Here is a 21,610-nt window from a genome sequence, read left to right as displayed (position 1 = left end):
AAAAATGATACATTTCAAATAAAAAAATATACATTTTGAAACAAACTTTTGGTAGATATAATTTTGTGGATACAAAAGTTTTTCTTGGTTGTTTTTTTGGGGGGTTAAGACTCAACTTCACTCTTGTGGGCGGGGCCTGCGCTGAAAGATATGTGAGAAGCCTTTTTTATTGGTCAGTATCGCCCACTTTGGTGTCCCTTCAAACGTAGACATCTTCTAAGTAGACGCAGCATTGGCTGCTGTGACGCGAGAAGTTGGGCCGCCATCTTGAAGTGGTGATGAGCAGCCTAAACTGACAGTTGACAAGTAGAAAACAAAGATGGCGTTCAGCGTTTTCCTGCTCAAATGAGCGGACTGTTAAAAATAGGAATCGGGGGATTACTTTTAACTAGTAAGATTTAACATTAACGTACTATTGGTTGTATTTTGTGAAAAGAATATTACCACCGAGTTGAGAAGGAGAAAATAACTTCAATAGTACTGAAATCGTAGCTGCTAGCAAACAAGAGTATGACCATAATAGAATTAGGGTTAGGGTTAGGGTTACCTAACCCCTAACCCTAACCCTAACCCTATAAATGATGAAGATAAAGATTGTAAAAGCCAACAGGGGTAATATATGTTAGCTAACTAGACAGACGCTTTTATCCAAAGCGACATACATCAAAAATACATATAAAACAATGACTGTAAACATGATCATTTAAGGGAAGAATGTAATAGAAAATATCAATACAAAGTGTCAAGACAGAATAAACTCTCTGCTGCTGCAGCAACAGAGATACAGTCTATAAGATATATAGATATCTAATGTATTCATACAATGTTTATGTAGGATATACGCATGTATATATAACTTAATCATATTGTTTTTTCAATTTAAACATAGCTGACCGTTTTTTTCCCCCTTCTTTGGGATTATATTCCCAGTTTTGATCTGGTCACTTATAGCATATAAGAATATTCTATTATTGTTAAGCAAACTATGAATAATAAAACATGTGTCCTTTATCATAGCTACACGTATGACAAAAAAGCGGGTGAAAATCAGTGGTATTCAGTGAGGTAAGATGAATTAAATGCGCTGACACTGCATTGCTCCTACCAAATGAATTGCACTGAGTGGAGCGGATCACCACTCCAAGATGGTGGCCCCGCGTCTCGTCAGCGCCAGTAGGCGGTTGCAGTCGATGCTGCGTCTACTTATAAGATGTCAATGCCTTCAAACGTGTTGTATGCGGAAGTCCGCAGTCACAGCCTCCGAGACTGACCAATAAAAAGGCTTCTAATATATTGTTGCGAGGAAGCCCCGCCCACGGGATTGAAGATCCGTCATAACCCTTCGCCCCCCAAAAATTGAAAATAAATATTTTTTGGTTGCAATTTTGTTTTTGCTTGCAAATATTTTTTTGTGTCTATGGTTGCAAATTTCTCTCCATGCAGTGTGATTAAATTTACACTTCAGACTTGATCATTCGTCACCATTTTTTTTTTAAATAACCACGTGAATAGATACGATTAAAAAAAATATATATATATATAACTTTCTGAGACAATGCTACAATGTATGTGTGCTAATTGAATAATAAACAAATGATACACTCTGAACCACTCTATTACTACTACCATAGACATTTTATAAGGGTACGCAGCATGGAGCGCTACTGCCTACTGGCGCTGACGAGACGCGGGGCCGCCATCTTGGAGTGGTGATCCACTCCACTCAGTGCTATTCATTTGGCAGGAGCAATGAACTGTCAGCGCATTTCATTCATCTTACCTCACTGAATACCACTGATTTTCACCCGCTTTTTTGTCATACGTGTAGCTATGATAAAGGACACATGTTTTATTATTCATAGTTTGCTTAACAGTAATAGAATATTTTTATATGCTGTAAGTGACCAGATCAAAACTGGGAATATAATCCCAGAGAAGGGTCAGCTATTTTTAAGTTGAAGAAACAATATGATTAGGTTATATATACATGCTACATAAACAATGTATGAATACATTAGATATCTATATATCTATACGAAGGGGAACCGGAGGGTGTGTTCTAACTATCGTGGGATCACACTCCTCAGCCTTCCCGGTAAGGTCTATTCAGGTGTGCTGGAGAGGAGGCTAGAGCTTGTATTCTTAGGTTATTTCAATTAAGAGGAGTAAACTATAATTTACGGGGGATATTGGTTTTCGAAATATGTAAAGCAAGAACAAATACAAAATACAAATGTATTTCAGTTTTAGGAGTTAAATGGTGGAACAAGCTCAGTGATGAGTTGAAGACATGTACTTCTTTGTTAAGGTTTAAGAAAACATTGAAAGGTGAAATAATTGAAAATTATAAAATATAGCAACGATTACTTTCATCCCATTGATTTTTTTTTTCTTTTTAATGTTGATGTTCCAGGTAATCTTATTTTCAGTGAAGGTATAGGATAGGCAAATATAAGCCTTGGCTTCAGCCTATTCCTTTTTCGGTCATGCTTTTTTCTTTTCTTTTCTTTTTGTGTGTAAATGTGTATGATTGTTATATATGTATAATTTGTACTGTACTGTCACACAAAATGGTTAATGGTTGATCATATGACCGAAATAAACTTATTTCATTCATTCATTCTATCGTGGGATCACACTCCTCAGCCTTCCCGGTAAGGTCTATTCAGGTGTGCTGGAGAGGAGGCTACGCCGGATAGTCGAACCTCGGATTCAGGAGGAACAGTATGGTTTTCGTCCTGGTCGTGGAACTGTGGACCAGCTCTATACTCTCGGCAGGGTCCTTGAGGGTGCATGGGAGTTTGCCCAACCAGTCTACATGTGTTTTGTGGACTTGGAGAACGCATTCGACCGTGTCCCTCTGGAAGTCCTGTGGGGAGTGCTCAGAGAGTATGGGGTATCGGACTGTCTGATTGTGGCGGTCCGCTCCCTGTATGATCAGTGCCAGAGTTTGGTCCGCATTGCCGGCAGTAAGTCGGACACGTTTCCAGTCAGGGTTGGACTCCGCCAAGGCTGCCCTTTGTCACCCATTCTGTTCATAACTTTTATGGACAGAATTTCTAGGCGCAGTCAAGGCGTTGAGGGGATCTGGTTTGGTGGCTGCAGGATTAGGTCTCTGCTTTTTGCAGATGATGTGGTCCTGATGGCTTCATCTGGCCAGGATCTTCAGCTCTCACTGGATCGGTTTGCAGCTGAGTGTGAAGCGACTGGGATGACAATCAGCACCTCCAAGTCAGAATCCATGGTTCTCGCCCGGAAAAGGGTGGAGTGCCATCTCCGGGTCGCGGAGGAGACCCTGCCCCAAGTGGAGGTGTTCAAGTACCTCGGACTCTTGTTCACAAGTGAGGGAAGAGTGGATCGTGAGATCGACAGGCGGATCGGTGCGGCGTCTTCAGTAATGCGGACGCTGTATCGATCCGTTGTGGTGAAGAAGGAGCTGAGCCAGAAGGCAAAGCTCTCAATTTACCGGCCGATCTACGTTCCCATCCTCACCTATGGTCATGAGCTTTGGGTTATGACCGAAAGGACAAGATCACGGGTACAAGCGGCCGAAATGAGTTTCCTCCGCCGGGTGGCGGGGCTCTCCCTTAGAGATAGGGTGAGAAGCTCTGCCATCCGGGGGGAGCTCAAAGTAAAGCCGCTGCTCCTCCACATCGAGAGGAGCCAGATGAGGTGGTTCGGGCATCTGGTCAGGATGCCACCTGAACGCCTCCCTAGGGAGGTGTTTAGGGCACGTCCGACCGGTAGGAGGCCATGGGGAAGACCCAGGACACGTTGGGAAGACTATGTCTCCCGGCTGGCCTGGGAACGCCTCGGGATCCCCCGGGAAGAGCTGGATGAAGTGGCTGGGGAGAGGGAAGTCTGGGTTTCCCAGCTTAGGCTGCTGCCCCCGCGACTTCGGATAAGCGGAAGAAGATGGATGGATGGATGGATCTATATATCTTATAGACTGTATCTCTGTTGCTGCAGCAGCAGAGAGTTTATTCTGTCTTGACACTTTGTATTGATATTTTCTATTACATTCTTCCCTTAAATGATCATGTTTACAGTCATTGTTTTATATGTATTTTTCATGTATGTCGCTTTGGATAAAAGTGTCTGCCAAATACTTCAACATAAACATATATAAACGCCTGAAAGTCTTTATATCAGCTAAAACCACCAATCTATTTCACTGGATTCAGAATAAAAGCAAATTCTGTCTTACCCAAAAATGTTAGTATTTGAATATTGTTTCTTGAAGACTTATTCCTGGTTACAATTATACTGTTAAGAAAGTATTGTCTTATACATTGCCTAAAATGAGAATGCATCATAATCAGTGGTGGCTGGTGAGTTTTAATTTAGGTGGGGCTGAAAGTTTGTAAACCAAACCCCTGTAGGGGGGTCATCCTCCCCCAGAAGATTTATTTGTGATTTTCACATACAAATGAAGCATTCTGGTGCATTCTGACAAAATAATGAAGACAAAATAGAACATTTCATAGGTTTGCAGAGAACCAAATACAATATGGTAATATTATTTTCACAAAATACAACCAATAGTACGTTAATGTTAAATATTACTTGTGAAAAGTAATCCCCCCGATTCCTATTTTCAACAGTCCGCTCATTTGAGCAGGAAAACGCTGAACAACATCTTTGTTTTCTACCTGTCAACTGTCAGTTTAGGATCCTCATCACCACTTCAAGATGGCGGCCCAACTTCTCGCCTCACAGCAGCCAATGCTGCGTTTACTTATAACATGTCTATGACTACTGCGCTTTACGTCAAATACGTGATGACGTCACGACCCCGGAAGTGTTACAAGTGATATCCTCAGAGTCCAAACATGGCTCGTAGATTGCTGTGCACGACAACAAACCTTCTTTTGAGCAGGCCTCCGCTGCCCGTTGGACCGCGTTTCTTCTCTCGGACGGAACCGGAACCGCTGACCGTCCGCAGGCAGAACAACGGAATCAGGTGACCTATTTGTAGTTGACTTCGCGCTCAAGTGGCGAACTCGCTTTAAAAAGTTGCAGAAACTGTTACATTTCGCTGGCAAGTCGCTACTTTTTATTTCAGTCCGACTACCACGACAGCTTGAAACATTCTGATGAATTCGGCGTAATTCGGCAGAAGCCCACTGTTGCGTAACGTGTTGTTTACCTTGAAAATGTCCTTCCCCTCTGGCCAGTTTAATAGGTACAGCTGCTGTGCATGTCGGTGTTTTTATTTTTATTTTTTTATATAAACCTTTCTTTATAAATTTCAACATTTGCAAACAGTTGACAAATAATAATCAAAGTAAGTACAAAAACAGTACAACACAGCGATAGGGGGTTGTAAATTCAAAGTAACTAAAATAGAATGCTATATACACTGTATATATAAATATATATATTAGGGCTGCAACTAACGATTATTTTGATAATCGATTAATCTGTCGATTATTACTTAGATTAATCGATTAATAATCCGATAAAAGAGACAAACTACATTTCTATCCTTTCCAGTATTTTATTGAGAGAAAAACCAGCATACTGGCACCATACTTATTTTGATTATTGTATCTCAGCTGTTCGTACATGTTGCAGTTTATAAATAAAGGTTTATAAAAATAAAAATAAAAAAATTGCCTCTGCGCATAGCATAGATCCAACGAATCGATGACTAAATTAATCGCCAACTATTTTTATAATCGATTTTAATCAATTTAATCGATTGTCATTCAAATTTGAACTTTACAGCACAGATAAGAACGACATTTCGTAACATAAGCTCACGGTAGTGCAGGATAAAAAAGCAATAAGGTGCATATATAAATAAATAAATATATATAAATAATATATAAATATATATATATAAAATAAATAAGTATATATATATATATATATATATATATATATATATATATATATATATATTAGGGCTGCAACAACTAATCGATTATTAAAATAGATGCCGATTAATTTAGTCTTTGATTCGTTGGATCTATGCTATGCGCATGCGCAGAGGTTTTTTTTAATTTTATTTTTAATTAAAAAATGTGTTTTATTTTTATTTTTTTAATAAACCTTTATTTATAAACTGCAACATTTACAAACAGCTGAGAAACTATAATCAAAATAAGTATGGTGCCAGTATGCTTTTATCCGATTATTAATCGATTAATTGAAGTAATAATCGACAGATTAATCGATTATCAAATTAATTATTAGTTGCAGCCCTTATATATATATATATATATATATATATATATATATATATATATATATATATATATATATATATATATATATATATATATATATATATATATATATATATATATATAAGGGGTGTAACGGTACACAAAAATGTTGGTTCGGGTTCATTTTCGGTACAGTAAGAAAACAACAAAAAATAATTTTTTTGGTTTATTTATTTACCAAGTTTGCAAAATCTTCCACCAAAAATATTTTTCTTAGTGGAATATTTGATGTGAAGTAATGGGAACCTTGGATAGGTCAATCATTCATAATAACATTGATTTTGATTCAATATTATGTTTTGAGCAATGACAGTTTGAAAGAAGAAAAAAACAGCTTTGTTTTATTAGTCAACATTGCAACTTTTTCTAAATTACATTTAACCTTTAAGCTTTTATATTTCACTTTTGTTATGTGGTTATTTATTTGAATAGTATTTTTAGAATGTGCCGTGGGCCTTTAAAACATTAGCTGTGGGCCACAAATGGCCTCCGGGGCACACTTTTGACACCCCTGCTATAGATAATAAAAAATTAAATGTGATAAATCTATGGATAAAAAGCAGAGCCCGTTGCATGCTGGGTAGTGTAGTTGTTATATTCCCTAGCTCATAACATCACATCTTTCCCCCTATAAAGAAAGATTTTAACTCAATAAAGTGTATTTCTTTTTTTAGCTTTAACTTTTCATTTTTTAGCATTGTAACCACATTTGCAAACAACTTTTCTCTTCATAGAATTTTCTTTCAATAAAGAAATAAAGTGCAAAAATGTCAAAGCATCATAACAAACAGTTATGTCAAATAGCAGCAGAAGTGCATTTTTGGAGAGCTGTATTATTTTCAGTTTTGTGCCCAAGGGACTGATTTTATTTAACACTATATTATTATTTATACACCTATAGTGACCACAGAGACAGCTTGTTTTTGTGTTACTGTATATATTTGTTTTTCTGAAAAATCTCACTTAATATACTTTGGGTAACAACAGTCAATATTTATTTATTTTATTTTATTTTATTAGGGGGGTAACAGTCAATATTTATTTATTTATTAGATTTTATTTTTTTCTTTTATAATAAAAGTGAGCTTTTGTTAAACCAAATATTGTGTGTTTTTTTCCATATACAACAACCTATCTGGACTCGATAAGAGAATCGATAAGGAATCGGTTCAATAATAGGATTCGATAATAGGCTTGAACTCGATAATTTCTTATCAAACATCATCCCTACGTATGGTCAGTCTATCCTAGCACGTTAGCTGCTAGCATGCCGTGTGTTGTGCCTCGGTGTGCATTGTTTACACAACGTGCGTAACGCTAGTTAATATGTCCGTGTGGAAACTCGTTCGGTACACCTCCGAACCGAACAAGAACCCCCGTACCGAAACGGTTCAATACAAATACACGTACCGTTACACCCCTATATATATATATATATATATATATATATATATATATATATATATATATATATATATATATATATACAACAAACAAAGTGCAAAGCCATAGGCTCACTCAATTTCAGTAAATAACTTCAATTTGGAACACAGCATCATCGTTTTCACAGCTTTTTGGTTGTTAAAGGTAGAGAGTGTTTTAACGTAGAGTTCTAATTCTTTTTTAAAGGCACAAAACAACAGGTGGGGTATTGAGAAACTTACATTTATGAATATAAAACTTAGCCATGAGGTTAACGAGGTTGCAAAGGTAAAATTCCTGTTTTTCATACAGTGTAAATCCAAATAGCACATCTTTAAAACAAAGCACAAATTTGTCATGAATATTGTCCAGGATGACGCCACAATTGCCCTGCCGTAGTGATGGAGTGCTTTCACAAGTCTAAAACAGGTGGTAAACAGTCTGTGGATGCATGTTACATAAGGTGTAGGTAACATAAGGTGCAACATGCATGTTACATAAGGTGCAGGTAACATCAATGTCCTTCTTGTATCTACCCATCACAGTCTTTAAAGGGTAATAACCATGAATGATTTTAAAAGATATCTCTTTGACTTTGTTGGTAAGTAAATAGCTGTTAGGAAGGGACCCAGCAGATGTCATCCACAACATTATTCCAGAGCGCAATTACATCGGAGACAGACACACAATCATTTTGGAATAAGCTGCGGATTTTTCTGTTATTTTTTCTGATCAAAGCAAAGTTTCCCCACAGGAGTGTCAAGTGGATCATTCACAATTGTTACAGAAGAAAAAGGAGATGAGTGAGCCCTGCACAACATAACAACTTGGAATTAGAGATGTCCGATAATATCGGATTGCCCATATTATCGGCCGATAAATGCTCTAAAATGTAATATCGGAAATTATCGGTATTGGTTTCAGAAAGTAAAATGTATGACTTTTTAAAACACCGCTGTGTACACGGCCGTAGGGAGAAGTACGGAGCGCCAATAAACCTTAAAGGCACTGCCTTTGCGTGCCGGCCCAGTCACATAATATCTACGGATTTTCACACACACAAGTGACTGCAACGCATACTTGGTCAACAGCCAAAGAGGTCACACTGAGGGTGACCGTATAAACAACTTTAACACTGTTACAAATATGCACCACACTGTGAACCCACACCAAACAAGAATGACAAACACATTTCGGGAGAACATCCGCACCGTAACACAACATAAACCCAACAGAACAATATACCCAGAACCCCTTGCAGCACTAACTCTTCCGGGACGCTACAATATACCACCAAACCACTGTGGCTCCCAGTCTGTGGAACGCTCTCCCTGACCACCTGAGGCCACCACAGACTGTGGATGCTTTTTAAAAAGGCTTAAAAACCATTCTTTTAAAAAAAAAAAGCCTAGCACTAACTCTTCCGGGACGCTACAATATACACCCCCCGCTGCCCCCTACTCAAAACCCGCCCACCTCAACCTCCGCATGGGAGAGCATGTCCCAAATTCCAAGCTGCTGTTTTGAGGCATGTTTAAAAAAAATAATGCACTTTGTGACTTAAATAACAAATATGGCAGTGCCATGTTGGCATTTTTTTTCCATAACTTGAGTTGATTTATTTTGGAAAACCTTGTTACATTGTTTAATGCATCCAGCGGGGCATCACAACAAAATTAGGCATAATAATGTGTTAATTTCTGCTCTGCCGCTCCCAGTCTGTGGAACACTCTCCCTGACCACCTGAGGGCACCACAGACTGTGGATGCTTTTAAAAAAGGCTTAAAAACCCTTCTTTTTTTTTTAAAAAAAGAAGCCTTTTTTTTTTAGATATATGCATACTAGTTTTAGCTATTTTGCTGTTCTAGTTTTAATTTAATTACATTTTTTATATCTTTTTTTTTTTTTAATACACTGTAGCACTTTGAGGTTGTTTACTCAATGTAAAGTGCTTTTTACAAATAAATCTATTATTATTAATTCCACGACTGTATATATCGGTATCAGTTGATATCGGAATCGGTAATTAAGAGTTGGACAATATCGGATTTTGGCAAAAAAGCCATTATCGGACATCTCTAGTTGGAATGGCATCAAATAGAATGGCAAATTGCTTGGGAGTCACAGGGACCTTAAAATGGTTGAGAAATTCTTGGTAATTAAAAACTTGTTATTGAAAAGCTGACTCACTAAAGTAATATCAATCTTGAACCAATTGTTGAGGAAAAGAGATTTCCTTTTGTAACATTATGTCTGTGTTTTGTAGGAGAATAATACTCAGCAATCCCAAAAAGAGGAATGCATTGTCTCTGTCCATGCTGGAGTCCCTCAGGGAGGACATCCTTGCTGACGTGGACGGCCAAGATCTCAGAGTCATCGTCATTTCAGGTACAGTCCACAGCGCCATGTCTGATTGTAAAAGTATATGTCACATTGTGTGTGTGTGTGTGTGTGTTAGCTGAAGGTCCGGTGTTTTCTTCCGGACACGACTTGAAGGAGCTGACCTCGGCGCAGGGTCGAGACTACCACACGAGAGTCTTTCACGCCTGCACGGAGGTGCGTTACCTTGCCTTGCCGCGCCTTCTGTGTTGACTTCAATTGACACACAGATTCAGTGGCCATGGATGAAGTGCTGGCTGTCCAGAGTCGGGACCCGGGGTGGACCGCTCGCCTGTGCATCGGTTGGGGACATCTCTGCTGCTGACCTGTCTCCGCATGGGATGGTCTCCTGCTGGCCCCACTATGGACTGGACTCTCACTATTATGTTAGATCCACTATGGACTGGACTCTCACTATTATGTTAGATCCACTATGGACTGGACTCTCACTATTATGTTAGATTCACTATGGACTGTACACTCACTATTATGTTGGATCCACTATGGACTGGACTCTCACACTATTATGTTAGATCCACTATGGACTGGACTCTCACTATTATGATAGATCCATTATGGACTGGACTCTCACACTATTATGTTAGATCCACTATGGACTGGACTCTCCCACTATTATGTTAGATCCACTATGGACTGGACTCTCACACTATTATGTTAGATCCACTATGGACTGGACTCTCACACTATTATGTTAGATCCACTATGGACTGGACTCTCACACTATCATGTTAGATTCACTATGGACTGGACTCTTACTATTATGTTAGATCCACTATGGACTGGACTCTCACTATTATGCTAGATCCACAATGGACTGGACTCTCACTATTATTTTAGATCCACTATGGACTGGACTCTCACACTATTATGTTAGATCCACTATGGACTGGACTCTCACTATTATGTTAGATTCACTATGGACTGTACACTCACTATTATGTTAGATCCACTATGGACTGGACTCTCACTTTTATGTTAGATCCACTATGGACTGGACTCTCACTATTATGTTAGATTCACTATGGACTGGACTCTCACTATTATGTTAGATTCACTATGGACTGTACACTCACTATTATGTTAGATCCACTATGGACTGGACTCTCACTTTTATGTTAGATCCACTATGGACTGGACTCTCACTATTATGTTAGATTCACTATGGACTGGACTCTCACTATTATGTTAGATCCACTATGGACTGGACTCTCACTATTATGTTAGATCCACTATGGACTGGACTCTCACACTATTATGTTAGATCCACTATGGACTGGACTCTCACTATTATGATAGATCCACTATGAACTGGACTCTCACACTATTATGTTAGATCCACTATGGACTGGACTCTCCCACTATTATGTTAGATCCACTATGGACTGGACTCTCACACTATTATGTTAGATCCACTATGGACTGGACTCTCACTATTATGCTAGCTCCACTATGGACTGGACTCTCACACTATTATGTTAGATCCACTATGGACTGTACTCTCACTATTATGATAGATCCACTATGGACTGGACTCTCACACTATTATGTTAGATCCACTATGAACTGGACTCTCACAATATTATGTTAGATCCACTATGGACTGGACTCTCACACTATTATGTTAGATCCACTATGGACTGGACTCTCACTATTATGATAGATCCACTATGGACTGGACTCTCACACTATTATGTTAGATCCACTATGGACTGGACTCTCACTATTATGTTAGATCCACTATGGACTGGACTCTCACACTATTATGTTAGATCCACTATGGACTGGACTCTCACACTATTATGTTAGATCCACTATGGACTGGACTCTCCCACTATTATGTTAGATCCACTATGGACTGGACTCTCACTATTATGTTAGATCCACTATGGACTGGACTCTCCCACTATTATGTTAGATCCACTATGGACTGGACTCTCCCACTATTATGTTAGATCCACTATGGACTGGACTCTCACTATTATGATAGATCCACTATGGACTGGACTCTCACACTATTATGTTAGATCCACTATGGACTGGACTCTCCCACTATTATATTAGATCCACTATGGACTGGACTCTCACTATTATGTTAGATCCACTATGGACTGGACTCTCACACTATTATGTTAGATCCACTATGGACTGGACTCTCCCACTATTATGTTAGATCCACTATGGACTGGACTCTCACTATTATGATGGATCCACTATGGACTGGACTCTCACACTATTATGTTAGATCCACTATGGACTGGACTCTCCCACTATTATGTTAGATCCACTATGGACTGGACTCTCCCACTATTATGTTAGATCCACTATGGACTGGACTCTCCCACTATTATGTTAGATCCACTATGGACTGGACTCTCCCACTATTATGTTAGATCCACTATGGACTGGACTCTCCCACTATTATGTTAGATCCACTATGGACTGGACTCTCCCACTATTATGTTAGAATCACTATGGACTGTACACCCACTATTATGTTAGATCCACTATCGACTGGACTCTCACTATTATGTTAGATCCACTATCGACTGGACTCTCACTATTATGTTAGATTCACTATGGACTGTACACTCACTATTATGTTAGATCCACTATGGACTGGACTCTCACACTATTATGTTAGATCCACTATGGACTGGACTCTCACTATTATGATAGATCCACTATGGACTGGACTCTCACACTATTATGTTAGATCCACTATGGACTGGACTCTCACACTATTATGTTAGATCCACTATGGACTGGACTCTCACACTATTATGTTAGATCCACTATGGACTGGACTCTCACTATTATGTTGGATCCACTATGGACTGGACTCTCACACTATTATGTTAGATCCACTATGGACTGTACTCTCACTATTATGATAGATCCACTATGGACTGGACTCTCACACTATTATGTTAGATCCACTATGGATGCGCTGTAAAGACACCCTCCTGCAGCCTTTGCATGATGTCCTCTGCCAGTGCTGGAAAGAGGGAGCCGTGCCGCAAGACATGAGAGATGCCAAGATTGTCACCCTTTACAAAAATAAGGGTGACAGGAGCGACTGTAACAATTACAGGGGCATCTCCCTCCTGAATATCGTAGGGAAACTCTATGCCCGTGTTGTGCTTGTCCGCCTTCAAAAACTTGCTGAGCGCATTTACCCGGAATCTCAATGCGGCTTTCGCGCCAAGCGCTCTACAGTGGACATGATATTCTCCCTACGCCAACTTCAGGAGAAATGCAGGGAACAACAGAAGCCCCTGTACATATCCTTCATTGACCTGACCAAGGCTTTCGACCTGGTTAGCAGAGAAGGGCTCTTCAGCATCCTACCCAAGATCGGATGCCCTCCAAAGCTCCATAGCCTCATTAGATCTTTTCATGACGACATGAAGGCAACCATCCAGTATGAGGGTAGCATATCCAACCCATTTGACATTAAGAGCGGAGTCAAGCAAGGTTGCGTCCTTGCTCCTACCCTTTTCGGCATCTTCTTTGCCCTGCTCATCAATCATGCTTTTGGGACTGCAACAGAAGGGGTATATCTACGTACCAGATCTGACGGCCGACTTTTCAACCTAGCCCGTCTTAAAGCAAGGACCAAAGTCCGTGAGACAATCATTCGGGACATGCTTTTTGCTGATGATGCCGCCATCGTTTCACACACTGAACAAGAACTCCAGTGCCTTATGGACAGATTCTCCCAGGCCTGCAAAGACTTCGGGCTTACCATCAGCCTAAAAAAGACCAATGTGCTGAGTCAGGAAGTGGACACTCCACCAGCCATCACAATCGATGAGTACCAACTCAAAGTCGTACACCAATTTACATACCTGGGATCCACCATCAGTGACAATCTGTCCCTCGACGGTGAGATCAACAAACGTATTGGCAAAGCTGCCACAACCCTAGGGCGCCTCACGACCCGCGTCTGGGAGAACCGGAAGCTGACAACTCCTACCAAGATGGCAGTGTACAACGCCTGCATCGTCAGCACTCTTCTCTACGGCAGTGAAACATGGACAACATACTCCAAACAGGAGCGCAAACTGAACACCTTCCACATGCGCTGCCTTCGCCGCATCCTCGGCATCCATTGGAGTGACAAGGTGACGAATGCCCAGGTCCTCGAACGCGCTGGTCTTCCTACCATGTTCACGCTGCTCAGACAACGCAGGCTGCGTTGGCTCGGCCACGTGTGCCGTATGGAGGATGGACGTATCCCAAAGGACATCCTGTATGGCGAACTTGGCTCTGGCAAGAGATCTGTTGGCCGGCCAAAACTGCGCTTCAAAGATGTCTGCAAGCGGGACATGAAAGCCCTGGACATAAACACTGAACACTGGGAAGATGCAGCAGCTGACCGCAGCAAATGGCGCAGTGTCCTTCACAAACAGCTGAAGACTGGCGAGGAAAAGATCCATGCCACAGCCAATGAAAAAAGAACCAAGCGGAAGACACGCACTCCTGCAGTTGCGCCTTCCAGCTACATCTGCAGTAAATGCGGCCGTGTTTGCCTCTCCCACATCGGACTCATCAGCCACAGCAGGCGTTGTCGCTGAGTTTAAACTTGACCTCTGGACTGGCGCAGTTTCCATAGTCGTTACGACTGACGGAGGCCTGATGACTATGGACTGGACTCTCACTATTATGTTAGATCCACTATAGACTGGACTCTCACTATTATGTTAGATCTACTATCGACTGGACTCTCACTATTATGTTAGATCCACTATGGACTGGACTCTCACTATTATGTTAGATTCACTATGGACTGTACACTCACTATTATGTTAGATCCACTATGGACTGGACTCTCACTATTATGTTAGATCCACTATGGACTGGACTCTCACACTATTATGTTAAATCCACTATGGACTGGACTCTCACTATTACCGGTATGTTGGATCCACTATGGACTGGACTATCACACTATTATGTTAGATCCACTATGGACTGGACTCTCACTATTATGTTAGATCCACTATGGACTGGACTCTCACACTATTATGTTAGATCCACTATGGACTGGACTCTCAATATTATGTTAGATCCATTATGGACTGGACTCTCACACTATTATGTTAGATCCACTATGGACTTGACTCTCACACTATTATGTTAGATCCACTATGGACTGGACTCTCAATATTTTGTTAGATCCATTATGGACTGGACTCTCACACTATTATGTTAAATCCACTATGGACTGGACTCTCAATATTATGTTAGATCCATTATGGACTGGACTCTCACACTATTATGTTAGATCCACTATGGACTGGACTCTCACACTATTATGTTAGATCCACTTTGGACTGGACTCTCACTATTAATTTAGATCCACTATGGACTGGACTCTCACTATTATGTTAGATCCACTATGGACTGGACTCTCACACTATTATGTTAAATCCACTATGGACTGGACTCTCACTATTACCGGTATGTTGGATCCACTATGGACTGGACTATCACACTATTATGTTAGATCCACTATGGACTGGACTCTCACTATTATGTTAGATCCACTATGGACTGGACTCTCACACTATTATGTTAGATCCACTATGGACTGGACTCTCAATATTATGTTAGATCCATTATGGACTGGACTCTCACACTATTATGTTAGATCCACTATGGACTGGACTCTCACACTATTATGTTAGATCCACTATGGACTGGACTCTCAATATTTTGTTAGATCCATTATGGACTGGACTCTCACACTATTATGTTAAATCCACTATGGACTGGACTCTCAATATTATGTTAGATCCATTATGGACTGGACTCTCACACTATTATGTTAGATCCACTATGGACTGGACTCTCACACTATTATGTTAGATCCACTTTGGACTGGACTCTCACTATTAATTTAGATCCACTATGGACTGGACTCTCACTATTATGTTAGATCCACTATGGACTGGACTCTCACTATTATGTTAGATCCACTATGGACTGGACTTTCACAATATTATGTCAGACCCACTCGACGTCCATTGCATCCGGTCTCCCCTAGAGTGTGTGGGGGGGGGGGGGGGGGTTACCCACATCTGCGGTCCTCTCCAAGGTTTCTCATAGTCATTCACATTGACATCCCACTGGGTTGTGAGTTTTTCCTTGCCCTTATGTGGGCTCTGTACAGAGGATGTCGTTGTGGCTTGTGCAGCCCTTTGAGACACTTGTGATTTAGGGCTACATGAATAAACATACATTGATTGATTGATTGATTGATTGATTGATTGATTGATTGATTGATTGACAAGAGCACTTGCTGTCTCGTCATCTCAGGTCATGACTCTGATTCAAGACGTTCCTGTCCCGGTTATCGCCATGGTGAACGGCGTGGCCACGGCGGCAGGCTGCCAGCTGGTGGCCAGCTGTGACGTGGCGGTGGCGTCCGAGAAGTCGACGTTCGCCACCCCGGGTGTCAACGTGGGCCTGTTCTGCTCCACGCCGGCCGTGGCGATCGGCCGCGCCGTGCCCAGGAAGGTACGAGTGCTCCACAACAACAACAACAACAACTCTCTTCGGTGTTGATCATATCGTTTACGACTCCCGCTGCCAGGTTGCCATGGAGATGCTTTTCACAGGCACGCCCCTGTCAGCCCATGATGCTTTGCTGCACGGGCTGCTCAGCAAGGTGGTGCCGGAGGAGCGGCTGGAGGCGGAGACGTTAGCCATCGCCCGGCGGGTGTGTCAGGCCAGCCGGCCCGTGGTGGCGCTGGGCAAGGCGACCTTCCAAAGGTCTTTGAACGCAACGTTTACCAGTCCCGCCAGGATTTTGCGATGTGACGATCGCGCTAATTTAAGCAAATTCGACCAATCCCTGCAAAGTATGCGCAGCCGAGCAACTTTGTCCAAAGCCCACACATTTTTCGCCAATCTAAAGTGTCTCTGAGTGGCGTTCAAACGCACTCGTCAACCGTCTAATCAAAACGTATGTTTGTTTCTTGTGTAGATGAAGAAGGAACAGCAATTTATAACAACATATTAACTCTTTACTGCTCAAATGGAACAATTTTCATTCTCCCGCAAAGCTTAGAGGACTCCAGTTCCTGTCTATGGCGCTAAGCCTTCTGGGTAATGTAGTGTACAGACAATCACTTCCTAGTTTACATGTATTTACATGTGTATTTAACTTTTGTTTATCAAGGGTATTGCTAACCTAGCAAAGAGGCAGTTAGATATGTATAAATGTGATAATAATCTCTAATCCTTACTCATTCATGTCAGGTTCAAACACTGATGACATCTATTAAACAAGACAAGAAGCAAGGAATTAAACAGAGACAGAATTCAATTTAGCTCAATTGAGGAGAAGTGTGAGGATTGTGAACTAAGTGTCTAGTTTTAGGCATGTTTAGTATAAAACAAGCAAAACATCAATACAGTATTTGTTTACAAATTTTTGTAAAAAAAAAAAAATCCTGTGCTTTTTGACATTAAGGCTACAAGGAACACTTAAAAATGATTGGGGAAAAAAAAGCCATAAAATCACAAGTGGAGTCAATGTTTTTGAAAAATTAAGCCTCAAAACATCACAACTTTTGCTGCAAAATCAGGCATTTTAGGCCACAACAACCACAAAAAATGCTGCAAAATCCTGTTGGGACTTATTTATTCCTTCTAATCACAGCTGCTATATATAATGAACTAAAACAGTGCAGTAATTGGATACTGAGCTCTAATTATGTGCTTTTGCTGCCATCTAGTGTCTAGTTTTAGGCATGTTTAGTATAAAACAAGCAAAACATCAATACAGTATTTGTTTACCAATTTTTGTAAAAAAAAACAAATCCTGTGCCTTTTGACATTAAGGCTACAAGGAACACTTAAAAATGATTGGAAAAAAAAAGCCATAAAATCACAAGTGGAGTCAATGTTTTTGAAAAATTAAGCCTCAAAACATCACAACTTTTGCTGCAAAATCAGGCGTTTTAGGCCACAGCAACCACAAAAAATGCTGCAAAATCCTGTTGGGACTTATTTATTCCTTCTAATCACAGCTGCTATATATAATGAACTAAAACAGTGCAGTAATTGGATACTGAGCTCTAATTATGTGCTTTTGCTGCCATCTAGTGTCTAGTTTTAGGCATGTTTAGTATAAAACAAGCAAAACATCAATACAGTATTTGTTTACCAATTTTTGTAAAAAAACAAATCCTGTGCCTTTTGACATTAAGGCTACAAGGAACACTTAAAAATGATTGGAAAAAAAAAGCCATAAAATCACAAGTGGAGTCAATGTTTTTGAAAAATTAAGCCTCAAAACATCACAACTTTTGCTGCAAAATCAGGCATTTTAGGCCACAACAACCACAAAAAATGCTGCAAAATCCTGTTGGGACTTATTTATTCCTTCTAATCACAGCTGCTATATATAATGAACTAAAACAGTGCAGTAATTGGATACTGAGCTCTAATTATGTGCTTTTGCTGCCATCTAGTGTCTAGTTTTAGGCATGTTTAGTATAAAACAAGCAAAACATCAATACAGTATTTGCTTACCAATTTTTGTAAATAAAAAATCCTGTGCTTTTTGACATTAAGGCTACAAGGAACATTTAAAAATTATTTTTAAAAAAACAAAATCACAAGTGGAGTCAATGTTTTTGAAAAATTAAGCCTCAAAACATCACAACTTTTGCTGCAAAATCAGGCGTTTTAGGCCACAGCAACCACAAAAAATGCTGCAAAATCCTGTTGGGACTTATTTATTCCTTCTAATCACAGCTGCTATATATAATGAACTAAAACAGTGCAGTAATTGGATACTGAGCTCTAATTATGTGCTTTTGCTGCCATCTAGTGTCTAGTTTTAGGCATGTTTAGTATAAAACAAGCAAAACATCAATACAGTATTTGTTTACCAATTTTTGTAAATAAAAAATCCTGTGCTTTTTGACATTAAGGCTACAAGGAACACTTAAAAATTATTGAAAAAAACCCCAATATAAAATCACAATTGGAGTCAATGTTTTTGAAAAATTAAGCCTCAAAACATCACAACTTTTGCTTCAAAATCAGGCATTTCAGGCCGAAACAACCACAAAAAATGCTGCAAAATCCTGTTGGGCCTTATCTATTCCTTCTAATCACAGCTGCTATTTATAATGAACTAAAACAGTGCAGTAATTGGATACTGAGCTCTAATTATGTGCTTTTGGTGCCTTCTAGTGTCTAGTTTTAGGCATGTTTACTATAAAACAAGCAAAACATCAATACAGTATTTGTTTACCAATTTTTGTAAAAAAAAAAAAAACTCCTGTGCTTTTTGACATTAAGGCTACAAGGAACACTTAAAAATGATTAAGAAAAACAAAACATAAAATCACAAGTGGAGTCAATGTTTTTGAAAAATTAAGCCTCAAAACATCACAACTTTTGCTGCAAAATCAGGCATTTCAGGCCGAAACAACCACAAAAAATGCTGCAAAATCCTGGAGGGACTTATTTACCCATTGTAATCACAGCCACTATATATTTTTTGAGACGCTCTTGTCGTTCCTCTACAGACAAATGTCTCAAGGTAGAGATGCGGCGTATGCCACCGCCTCCAAGGTGATGGTTGACAACCTGGCCCTGAGGGACGGCCAGGAGGGAATAAGAGCGTTCATTGAGAAACGCAAGCCAGTGTGGAGCCACCAAGCTGAAAAAGTCAGCGACTGACTAGATGTGCTGTTCCTGGATCAGCACAAAATGTGAAACAAGTACCTGGCTGCCTTAAAAGGAGACTGATGGAAAATCAAATGACAATTGAGAAATAATCATGATGCATTCTCTGGCTGCATGGTCACCTTTGAAAATACTGTATGTAATAAAATAGTTTTATATTCTTAATATTTGTGGATTATATTTGGCATTTTTATTAGAGTAAGCCAGCGTTTGTGGGTGTTTTTTTGTCAAATGCAAAAATATTGTTTTATTGCTTGGAATGAAATGAATGTGTCTGCCAATATGGAGGATTATATACTGTATCCAAGATTAAACACTTCTCTAAACTGGACTTTAAGCCAAAATGAATGTGATCATACAAAGTAGGTTTTCATGGAGGATAGCTATTGCTGCTTCAGATACAAACACAGAAAGGTAAGATACACTCATAATACTTGATTTATTTTGTTAAAAGCAAATGGGACCAAAAAGTATTTAATAACAAGTTTATCAAATACTTTTTGGACCCATTTATCATATAATATCATTATGATAAAGTTTTTATGAAAGCAAATTACTCCCTTCTTTTTCCTGTTATTCTAATGTGCAACCTTATATCAACAATGATTAGAGCTGCATATATAAATTTAAGGAAAAAGAACAACTCCAAAAGTATCTATGCCTCACCTAGTGTATAGTTCACTGCACGTCACAGTCATTTCTGTTATTGTACTGTTTCTGTACTTGTTTTAATTATTATTTTATTTTTTGTCCTGTCAGCTTTTCAGGCAAATCTTTTATTTTTATTTTTTTTTTCTGTCTTGCCTCTAGTGAGGGCTGTCGCATTTTTTCCCGCTCCCTTCTTCTCCCAGCTTGTTTTGTCTTGTCTGAACTTTTTTGAAGCCTCTTTCTTTGCGCTGTCCTCAAATCTAAACATCAGGGGCCGTACTTATCAAGCTTCTTAGAGTGCCATTTTACACTTAAGTCCTGAGAATTTGCGAAATTTAGTCCTACTCTCAAACTTAAGAATAAAAGCTTTTTATCAACGTTCTTAAGTATAAGAATCACTCCTACTCTCCACGATATTTAAGAGACCTTCAGAGGTGTCTTAAGTGGTTAGGAGTTGCCAGCAGGGGATGGCACTGAGGCGAGAGAGACGTGCGCGAACGTTCAGGGAACGGAACAATGTTTTGGTTTTTTTTGATGACGAGCAGCTGATCAAACGGTATCGTTTAGACAGAGCGGATATTATTTTTGTCACAGATTTAATACTTTTCGATTCCTTGTTGATTTCTGCATGTGTCTGCAGTGGGCTAGTATATATAGAGCCACCCTTACTAGTTTCAAATTAGTTGCCTAATTAATGAATTGGAAAGAAAATGTTATGACAGTAGCGTATGTGTGTGGCCGTGAGGTGAGTGACGTCAGTGAGTGTGTGGGCGATAGAAGAGAGGGAGCGGTAGCGTGAGTGCCGACGGGGACTAGTTTGTTTTGTATTATTTTGTAGTTTATTGTCAAAATATACACTCCCATTGTCCACTTAAATATTTCCAAGATATTTCTTTATTCTTAGACAACGGATTCCCTTCCGTGATTGGTCATTTCTATGGACACAGAAATGACGTCACCTAAAATTGCGTTTACGGCACATAGTAATGTCGTAATTCAGCTCTGAGTGTGACACTTAAGATTCAGTCCTACACTTCGCTGAAAGTGTGAGTAAGACGCTTGATAACTAACATTTAAGTGCAGCTTTCAGCGAAGAATTTATTTACTCTTAAGTCAACTCTTAGCAGACTTCTTAGGAGTAATTCTAAGAAGCTTGATAAGTACGGCCCCTGGTCAAATGTTGTAACTGTGGCGGG

General features: G+C 39.8%; 1 protein-coding gene across 1 annotated transcript; it reads left to right on the top strand.

The window, feature by feature from the left end:
- Positions 1 to 4,786: 4,786 nt before the first annotated feature.
- Positions 4,787 to 20,087, top strand: LOC133662371 (enoyl-CoA hydratase domain-containing protein 3, mitochondrial-like). Its single transcript, XM_062066310.1, has 6 exons — positions 4,787 to 4,963; positions 9,922 to 10,043; positions 10,114 to 10,211; positions 16,377 to 16,577; positions 16,654 to 16,832; positions 19,607 to 20,087. Exons 1-6 carry the CDS (start codon positions 4,833 to 4,835, stop codon positions 19,758 to 19,760), a joined length of 885 nt encoding a protein of 294 aa, XP_061922294.1. The 5' UTR covers positions 4,787 to 4,832; the 3' UTR covers positions 19,761 to 20,087.
- The last annotated feature ends 1,523 nt before the right edge of the window (positions 20,088 to 21,610 follow it).

This window comes from Entelurus aequoreus, linkage group LG12, assembly GCF_033978785.1.
Source record: "Entelurus aequoreus isolate RoL-2023_Sb linkage group LG12, RoL_Eaeq_v1.1, whole genome shotgun sequence".
NCBI lineage: Eukaryota > Metazoa > Chordata > Actinopteri > Syngnathiformes > Syngnathidae > Entelurus > Entelurus aequoreus.
Note: the sequence above shows the minus strand (reverse complement) of the source record. Positions and strands in the feature narration are given on the sequence as shown.